Source organism: Pleuronectes platessa, chromosome 2 (assembly GCF_947347685.1).
Source record: "Pleuronectes platessa chromosome 2, fPlePla1.1, whole genome shotgun sequence".
Lineage (NCBI taxonomy): Eukaryota > Metazoa > Chordata > Actinopteri > Pleuronectiformes > Pleuronectidae > Pleuronectes > Pleuronectes platessa.
This window is the reverse complement of record NC_070627.1, coordinates 29815326-29825276: the sequence shown is the minus strand read 5'-3', so window position 1 is coordinate 29825276 and position 9951 is coordinate 29815326. Positions and strand designations below refer to the sequence as shown.

Below are 9951 nucleotides of genomic sequence, written 5' to 3'. Positions count from 1 at the left end.
TTCAGGACAAAGGACAGTGAAAATATGATTGTTTTTTAAAAAGTGGTCTTGTAAATGGTTTTGTATTTATATAGCGCTCTTCTAGTCTTGATGACCACTCAAAGCTCTTTACAGTACAGTTTTACATTCACCCATTCACACACACATTCATACAGTGCATCTATTCGCAGCACTTTGTTATTCTATGGGGGGCCATTCAGGGTTCAGCATCTTGCCCAAGGACACTTCAGCATGCAGATGGGTCAGACTGGGGATCGAACCACCGACTTTCAGGTTGGAGGACGACCCCTCTACCCCTCAGCCACAGCCGCAGCCGCCCACACCTACCTCACAACCAGCCATGGTGCTTCGATCACATGTGACACACACGGAGGCCTCATGCTAATGTAAGACGTGATGCAGGTGTACCCGCACTGATGATCTAATGTCTAGTAGAAATCATTTATCATTTCTTTTTTCAGTATTAATTAAGATCATCAAGGGGTTTATGATAACAAAATAATCATAATCAGAAGAAGAAGTTGGGAAAACAGTTCCAAGTTTTATTTTTAAATGACGGAGCTTGTCATTATATCCATTCTCATCTTTCCTCTACCTCAACCTGACTGCCACCACTCCCTGACCCCTTAACCCCTTCCTACACCCCCCTACCTCCTCACACTTGTATTATATGTATATATACTCTATATATTTCTGGGAAAGTAAAAAACACTTAACAATGACTTCTTGTCCCAGTTTGCTCCTTGATACCAGATGCTGGCTAGTTGACATCTCAATGATGAAAAATACACATGTACATGAGAATATTTCAATACTAAGAGTTATTACATGTGAACGCTGCATGATTTGATGTTATGATGCATGGCCTCCTATCTGAAACAAGAGTGTCCCTCAGTAGAGGATCTGCACTAATCTCATAAAGATTAGTCCCTTAATCTTCTCAGATTTTCTTCCTCAAGATGCACGAATTATTCGCTGAGAAATCAGTGAAACACATCCTATCTCACCATGTTAAAGAGCAAGAGGAAGAATTCCTGGATCCATCCCCAGATCCAGACCTGCACCAAAGTTCAATGCGTCTTTCTTGACCCAAATCCTTCCACCAAGTTTAATGGAAATCCGTCCAGTAGTTTTTGAGTAATCCTGCAAACTCAGGCTACGTTCATAAAAACTGATACAGATGGGATTCATGACGTTACTTTAGAGCAGGGTTGCACAAACTGCGGCCCGCCATCCATTTTTAGTTGGCCCGCATCAAAATATAAATATAAAAATACTAACAATTTTTTAAACTAACAATTTAGTAGCACTTAAATGGCACTTACCTATAGCACTTTTGCTTTATTTTTGAAGAAATTGTACTTTCTTGATTATTTTTGTTCTGGGTTTGTACCCTTTGGGTTGAATGCACTTATTGTAAGTCGCTTTGGATAAAAGCGTCAGCTAAATAAAATGTATTGCACTTCACAGGTTAGACACTAGGTGGCGCCCAACTTACCCCTGACCTGCCAGCTGTTCCTCAGAATTTGTGCATGTTCTTCTATTGATGACATCACTGCTGTGGCCACCAAACAATCGGTTGATCTCCACCTCCACCCCAACCTCCACCTCACAAACAAACACCTTGATGTTTGTGTCAGAAAGTTGCGCTTTTTCTCATTGCTTGATGCCATGGTTCACCATAGAAACCCATTGGTCGGCAGCAGTGTTAATTTTGGCAGCTATTTTTGATTTAGTCTTAGTCTTAGTCTTTTGACGAAAATGAAAATTAGTTGTAGTCACATTTAGTCATTTTTATCCTTCTTAGTTTTAGTCTAGTTTTAGTCGACGAAAACGAATTAAATTTATAGTCTAGTTTTAGTCACATTTAATAGCCACATTAAACTCCTTTTCTATAAAAACATATAGCTGCACCCTAATAGCTTAAAAATATATATTTAGTTTTAAATGTGAAAACAAAAAGTGAGAGCAGGTCAGACTGGAGGCGGACACAGAAACTGCAGCTCGGTTCAAACCAACTGCAGCTTCTGCTCTGATCAAGAAGCTGTGGCGCTGATCTCTGAGCAGCTGAGACCAGAGAAACTCTGTGTTTTCACTGTTTCCATAGTTAAGAAGCAGCCGGTGAGTCAGTGAGCGGCTGCTCCACGAGAACGAGCTCTGCTTTCACTGTGTCTCCCTGAGCGAGTGCGCGGGGGGCGGAGCTACGGACCAGTGCGCTATCTGGGAGCGCACAGGCACACACACACAAAAACAGACTCACTCGCCCGCTACTGATACTTCATGACGGCCTGATACGATGATGTTTTAAAAATTATTGTGACTTAGTCAACCACCAACATTTTCGTCTCGTCTCGTCAACGAAAGTTAAAATAGATTTAGTCATAGTTTTTATTTTCAAAGATCCATTTTCGTTACGTCTTCGTCTCGTCTTCGTCATGGGAAAAGGGTCGATAACGAATAGTTTTCGTTATAGTTTTCGTCAACTTAATTAACACTGGTCGGCAGAAAAAGGTAATTTGGCTCTGAACAGGATATGAGAGTCATCTGACTTGTGCTCATTTGCATCATGTCACTTTGAAACGGTTATTTCAGGCTGCAGTAACAACATCATACTCAGCTATCTGGCAGCTCGTGGTTTTGGCCGAGGAGGCAGGCCTATGCTGGGGTTGTGTTTGTTTCTCCTTGCTGTCTGTCCTGGACCATCAATTGGGTGTGGGCCTTTACCCAAAAGGAAGTGCTCCCAGGCTGGGACGGACTCTTCCACAGACACCCAATACCTTGTCTGCAAGAAAAGAATCAAAATGGTTGTGGTTGGTCACAAAACTCCAACACACAATATCTCACTCCATTTCCAATCAGGTCTAAAGGCAATATTCCAAAAATATTCCGGAAAGAAAAATATCATACTCAAGTGTAATCCTTAGTTAGTGGGACAAAAAAAATATTTCTGCAGCAAATATTGACCTTAACATTAGGGCTGCAACTAACGACTATTCTAATAGTCGATTAGTCATCGATTATTGAAACGATTAATCGACTAATCGGATTATGAATGACACAAATTCTCAATTGCTCTTATTTAGCCAACAGCTTTTAAATTTAGCTTGAGGTTGTTAGACGCATGTGATGACTGAAAATAAAGACAATTAAGATCTATACTTCATGCAAAAAAAAGTATTTTAATAAACTTTGCTGCACATTAGTGTGCTGTTGACACAAAAGCAAAGAAAAATATAGTTTTTGTCCATTTAAAACCAAGGACAGGCAAAGTGATAATAGCAACAAAAAAATCTAATTTAAGTTTCCCTTTTTCTGTGAACCAAGAACAGGAAAAGTGCTGATACTAAAAATATATTAAATTTCAAAAATCCAATTTTCTTGTTAACAAAAAGGACAGGGAAAGTAGCATCAACAAACGAAACTACAGTCTTCTTTGGACTAAATAATTGTAATTAAAAAAGACGTTTGTCAGGCACTAGGATAACATTACGCTTTTAAACTCGTAAAAAAAAAAGTTTAAACCATATTTTTTGTAATGGATTCTAGAATCCTGCGCACAGGTAATATACCTTTATGTAGCAAGCTAGCTAACAGGCTATTTTACCAAGGCGAGTCTGCATCGTTTACGTTACGATGTCAAACCTCCTCCTCCTCAAATGCGTGTCCGCCATCCCGCTCGTCCGGCCCGGCTGTAAGCGTTCCGACGAGCGGACCAATGTACAGCGGGTCCGGCATACACATAATGCAGGTAGTTTTTTTCGGGCCATGTTGAGGGTGAAGTTCTCCTGAACTATGGACTTCCTGTTGCGCGATGCTGTTGCAGCGCCCGCCGCCATTGGCCAATGTGTTGTCACTACTGCACATGCGCGACTTTCAGAGATAGGAAGGAAGCGAGATGGCTCACTCCTCAGCAGTTTCCATCAGCCCCTCCGATAAAACAACGTTTAGTTCATCGGCACGGCACGAACAACACGCGCTATGACGTAACCAACGACTCATCGACGAGTATATCCGTCGTCGACTACTTTTGTCATCGGATTTTGTCGACGACGTCGACTAATCGTTGCACCCCTACTTAACATGAGTTTCTTAAGAGTTTCCTTCCACCGCACAAATGCATACACACCGAAACATACACAGCAGATCGGCAGATTTTCACTATTTTAACTATATAAACTTTTAGTTGCATCATCACACAATGGTGTAAAAAAATATATAGAAAAAAAGTCTGCCAGAAAGGAAAAGAAAACTAATAAAACAACGTTGCTGGTTAATAAGTAGGCTAAAAATCTAACTAAATACTGGTATCGTCCTTAAGCGATGTTGTAATTTAAACCCTCAGACATTTGTAATGTGATTAGCTGTAGGGTGTTAGAGTGCGCTGTAGAAAATACAAATGATGGTGATGATGGCACATTTCCTCAATTGCTACGTTATTCTTCACCTGTTACACGTAAGCTCCAAGTGTTGGTCTGAAAAATGAAAATCCACTAATTATCTCTAATATCACCACTATGCTGATGTAGGGGTGGGTGAAGTGTCATAAACTGCTGCTAGGAAACAAGGGGAAAGACTGCCTTTTAGGATTGCGCACTGCGCAACAGTGTAGTGTCTTTTTGCTGAGGATTGACTGCGTATAAAGTACAGGGTTCATACACATTTTGACCAATGGATTTCCATGACTTTTCCATGACTTTGTGTATACATGAAAAGGTGACTAAATTTAGTATTTGAGCTAACAATGAGAATTTCAAAGCATACAGTAAACCTTAAATGACAAAAATGAATGAGACAATAGTTTGATTGAGGTCTTTGTCTGTTTTAACACATGGCATGTACTTTTCCATTTGTAGCCAAGCATGGTTAAATCTACACTTCCCTGGCATAGTGCATTATCCCACCTGCTTATATTTGAGCTTATTTCTTTAAAAAGCATATGAATTATTTAAAACTCAGCGTAAATTAACAACATGAAAATATGAATATAACAAATTCCATGACTTCTCCAAAACTTTTGGGATTTTATTTTTTTCAAGCAGTTTTCCAGGCGTGGAAATAAACATTTTATAATTCCATGACTTTTCCAGGTTTTTCATGACTGTAGGAACCCTGAAAGTATAAAATTATGTTTTTTTATCCCAACAGTAACACACCCACATCTCAATCTTTCCCTGTTTCCAGATGAGCGAAGTGCATCCTGTCACTATGCCAAATGCGCTCTGGATATTTTACTGCACATTGCACTGTGTTGAGGTGCACGAAGATAGAGCCCTAGGTTTTTATTGACAAGTCCACCAGTTTGGCCTCAATCAGAGTTAGTGTACGGCGCGCGGCATATCCTCGTAGAGTCTAAGCACATAAATCGTTAGCTTTGGCTTCACATCGCAGGAGATTTACTTGTACAGAATGAGTTGTATTTTTACAACAGCATTTCTAAAGTTGTAGTGTATGCTCAGCTTCGGCTTATTAAGAATGGAGCATTATTTTGAAAAGAAAAACTTTTCCAAACCATGCCAATCGATTTTACCTTGATTATCATGATCAAGAATCAAATGTACAATATCTGAGTCAGGAGCCTCAGGAGTAGATGTTTCTTGTTCACATGACAAGGAGCTAATGTATTAACAGTTAACAGATGTAGAAAACATGACCTGAAATGTAAACTTCTGATAGAAGACAGCTTCAGACAGTTAGTAGTACTGTCACTATAAAACACATGTTACCTCCAAAGCCAAGAGATGTGGGTGTGTCAGCTTCGCCCCTCTAAGACCATCCTCTATCTTCTGTAAGTCCTGCAGGGACAGGGGAAACATCCTGTTTGTTCCACACTCATCTCTGGGCAAAACTCAGCCACAAATTAGTCAATTAAACTCAATCCTCATCTGACTGTTTAGAATGTCCTTTGAAATTATATGAACTGCATAGTTCTGGCATGAATTGTTTTGGATGAATATAAATACTATAATCACGCTATTCTGCGTGTACCTCTTCTCTTCCTGAGGCTGCTTCTACAAACTCACACAGATAGAGTCGAATAAGCAGTTTTACAAATATCCCGCAGGGAAGTAAAGGTGATGTCGGTAAATGACAGGCACAGAAAAGCCAGGTGTGAGGGCTCCTCACCTGCAGTAAGGTGGCATTTCTCTGGCGAGCGGCCTCACACTCCTTTACTTGTTGCCTCCTCAGGATGTTCAGCTGCTCTCTGCATCTCCCCATCCCCTCCAGCAGCTCTTCACTTCTTCCTGAACTGATATCACACACAGCAAGAATCCATATTCAGATCATAGCACCTTCAGTATGAACAACGGCGTTGGTCAAACTGGCTGGCGGGTTTGTCAAAAGTGTGGAGTGTGCTGTATGTCTGATGAGCATGAGCAAAAGAAAACAGACAAAAATTATAATGTTTTTCATCAAATTCAGCGGAATTTAGTTACTGTTCATGTTTGTGGATTATATACAAGTTTGAATAATATCTGTTTTTATTAATGATTTTCTGTAGCTTATCTGAAGACAAAGAAGACAAATACATATTCCATTCGGTCCACAGACTGAAGGCCTTCTGCCCCGCACTAGCGGACTGCTACGGAGTGGTCGCCAGTTTATTACATATTTATTATTTTTAGGTAATGCCTTTCCAAATTGTACCAAACTTGGCACCGCACTTCCTCAAGCAATTTACAATACACATGCTAAGTGAGAAGCCGATTAGCCGGATAGACTAGTGTACATGTTTTATAAACGGTTCGTGAAATATGTTCTAAAAACAGCTAAACGATTGTGGAATTGGTAGATAGAAAAAACCTAGTGCATGTATTCCTTTGAAGCAGAGTGGGAATACTTATGGGTAGTTATGAACCACTTCAGGTCTATGCACTGTGGCTCATCTAACTGTTATCATTCAAACGGCCATCCTTTATCACCAGCTCTGTTCACTCTGTCCTCAAAATCCCTTCATAGCATCCATATACCAGCTCTATGCCTTAATGGATGACTGACTGTTGAAATAATCTGATATCTCCATTTCCACTTCTCTTACTTTAATTGAAAACGTTGTCAGGTTATAAAATGAACTAAGGGAACTAGCGTTTTCTCTTCTTCCTCCATTATCCTGACATGTTTTAAATACATGAGGACTGAAATCAGGATTCATCCCTCTCACTGTCAAAGAATACTTAGTTTCTGCTGGTGTAAAGGTGAAGACAGACTTGTATAACAGCTCACTGGGACACATTATGTCCCACACTACATCTGTACAGCAGCACGACAATTCTAAATCCCATGTTTATAAGATGACTTATCAGAACAACTGGGACTATTCATGTTCCCTCCATTGTGTTCTAGGGGATTCATGTTTCTATGAAGATAAAGCACCTTTCAACATCGGAAGGAACAATCTGTCCAGTTTCAACCTGGCTCTTTCATTTGCACAATGTCATTCAGACAGATGATGTTCTCTGGCGAAGATAATATCTGCTCGACCTCCTTTCTAATTTAAAAACTACCCTCACATTTTGTCAAATTTTGACTGTTTTACTAGATTAAAAGATTGCGTAGAAATTATACCCTATATACAAGTAAAGATAAGAATATAGTTTGAATAAGAAATCTCATAAAGGTCTTTAAAGTTGTTTTCTTTCTTGTCCGATGTTGAACAAACCCTTGTGAATATGAAATGCACATAAATCTTAAATTACATCACATTGTTTCTGTAGCTGAAGCAAAGAGGTGAGAAGAGAAGGACTTAATGAGGCCTGTCTGACTGGCATGTTGAAATAATAATCATGAGGAATATTTGACAATGTGTGAATTATTTTTTCTAATAAGAAACAATGACAGTTTTAGGTGTGATTTACAATTATCTACACAAGCTGCATAGGTATAGGATAATAAACATCAGCACTGTCAGGACAGAGTATTTGGACGAATAAAATGCAGTTGTTATTATCAGTGACTCTCCCTGTTTGATAGAGGCTCTGTACTTAAACTGTGTTGGAAACGTGGAAAGCATGGAGCAGCCAAACGATTCAAAGGATGCTTTACATATGTCTGTGGGGACAAAAGAGAAAGAAAATAAAGTAATTTGCACAAAACAAGACAGAAATAAACAGCACTAATGGCAGAGTGGAGTGTTCACTGAGATCGTAATCCATGATGTGGTCACAGCTGCGGCCCTGGATATGTTTGATCTGTATTTATATGTACAGTGGATATAAAAAGTCTACACACCCCTTTTAAAATGCAACGTTTTTGTGATGTAAACAAATCAGACAAAGATAAATCCTGTCCGACTTTTTCCACCTTTAATGTGACCTATAACGTGAATAATTCAATTTAAAAACAAACCGAAAAATCAAAAATCTACAATAACCTGGTTGCATAAGTGTGCACACCCTTAAACTAATACTTTGTTGAAGCACCTTTTGATTTTATTACAACTGTCAGTTTTTTTTTGGTAGGAGTCTATTAGCATGGCACATCTTGACGTGGCAATATTTGCCCACTCTTCTCAAAAGGGCTCCATACTTTTCAGATTGCGAGGGCATCTCCTGTGCACAGCCCTCTTCAGATAGCCCCACAGATATTTTTCTTGGTAAGAAAAGCTTCTGTCTTGCCACCCTACCCCATAGCCCAATCATACGAAGAATACGGAAGATTGTTGTCACATGTAGTACAGACAGTCCTTGTCAGAAATTCCTGCAGCTCCTTTAATGTTGCTGTAGGCCTCTTGGACGCCTCCCTGACCAGTTTTCTTCTCGTCTTTTCATAAAATTTGGGGGGACGTCCAGTTCTTGGTATTGTCACTGTTGTGCCACATTTTCTCCACTTGATGATGATAGTCTTCACTGTGTTCCATAGTATAGCTAATGCCTTGGAAATTATTTTGTACCCTCCTCCTGACCGATACCTTTCAACAATGAGATCCCTCTGATGCTTTGAAAGCTCTCTGCAGACCAGAGCTCTTGCTGTAAGATGCAACTAAGAGAATGTCAGGAAAATCCTACTGGAACAGCTGAACTTTATTATTGATTAATCAGAGTCACTGTAAATGATGGTAGGTGTGTACAGACTACTATTTAACATGAGTTTGAATGTGATTGGTTAGTTTTGAATACAGCCACATCCCCAGTTATAAGAGGGTGTGCACACTTATGCAACCACATTATTTTATTTTTTTATTTAAAATGTCCCCCCTAAAAGATTTCAGTTTGTTTTTTCAATTGAATTGTTCACGTTATAGGTCTCATTGATGGTGGAAAAAGTTCAGACAGGACTGATCTTGGTCCCATTTTTTTACATGACAAAAACCTCGCAATTGGGTGCCAACTTTTTATATCCACTGTATGTGTCTCCCTCCATCAGGCTACAGCTGGATGCATAGACCATAGGTTTCCTCTAATGAACACAGGGACCTCAGCACACTGTATATTACAATCCTGTTGTTACAGCCTCACAAATGACGAGCTGCGGTGGACCACACGTGTTGATCCAGTACTGACGGACATTCATCTACACCTCAGACTTCTTCAGCGGACTGCTGCGGTTGTCATTTAAAGATGAATGTACATCAAGAACACGTCTAAGTGGGTCAGATTCAAACGGTTTATTCACTGTGTTTAACAACAGTGTGTTGTGTTGTTCTGGTCTGATGTGCTCTCTGTTTGTTTCACAGGTTTACCAGCACCGGGGCTAACCAGAGGCTACACGCTCGCTGAACGGGAAGCTAATGTAAGCTAGGTCGGCTAATTCTGTGGTCCGGTTCCCTGAGGACACTCGGAGCGAACTCCATCATCGCTGATTCCCACCGAAGCTTCTCCACTTACATTTCCTCGTGTTTCTCGAGGATGTCCATGCGCTCACTGCCACAGTCCGTCTCTGCCTGTAGCAACCAGGCAGTGGTGCCAACTCCTCAGTAAGGAAAGTAGCTATTGGCTGTCCTAACAGTCACTAGAT

General features: G+C 40.1%; 1 protein-coding gene across 2 annotated transcripts; it reads right to left on the bottom strand.

Moving 5' to 3' along the window:
• Positions 1-2370: 2370 nt before the first annotated feature.
• c2h3orf14 (chromosome 2 C3orf14 homolog) lies at positions 2371-9951 on the bottom strand. Of its 2 annotated transcripts, XM_053443387.1 has the most exons (5): positions 9822-9951; positions 6124-6247; positions 5724-5792; positions 2639-2782; positions 2371-2597 (listed from the first exon to the last, which is right to left on the bottom strand). In XM_053443387.1, exons 1-5 carry the CDS (start codon positions 9848-9850, stop codon positions 2589-2591), a joined length of 375 nt encoding a protein of 124 aa, XP_053299362.1. In that variant the 5' UTR covers positions 9851-9951; the 3' UTR covers positions 2371-2588. The 2 variants fall into 2 exon arrangements, with proteins under 2 accessions (XP_053299362.1, XP_053299353.1); XM_053443378.1 differs by having other exon boundaries at positions 2371-2782.

Bases quoted from the DNA above. Each gene is read 5' to 3' on its own strand.
- c2h3orf14 (XM_053443378.1), bottom strand. From the start codon at position 9,850: ATGGACATCCTCGAGAAACACGAGGAAAT. The intron at 6,248-9,821 runs GTAAGTGGAGAA...GTGTGATATCAG, and splicing joins CTCGAGAAACACGAGGAAAT to TTCAGGAAGAAGTGAAGAGC. The intron at 2,783-5,723 runs GTAACATGTGTT...CTTTTCTTGCAG, and splicing joins CACATCTCTTGGCTTTGGAG to ACAAGGTATTGGGTGTCTGT.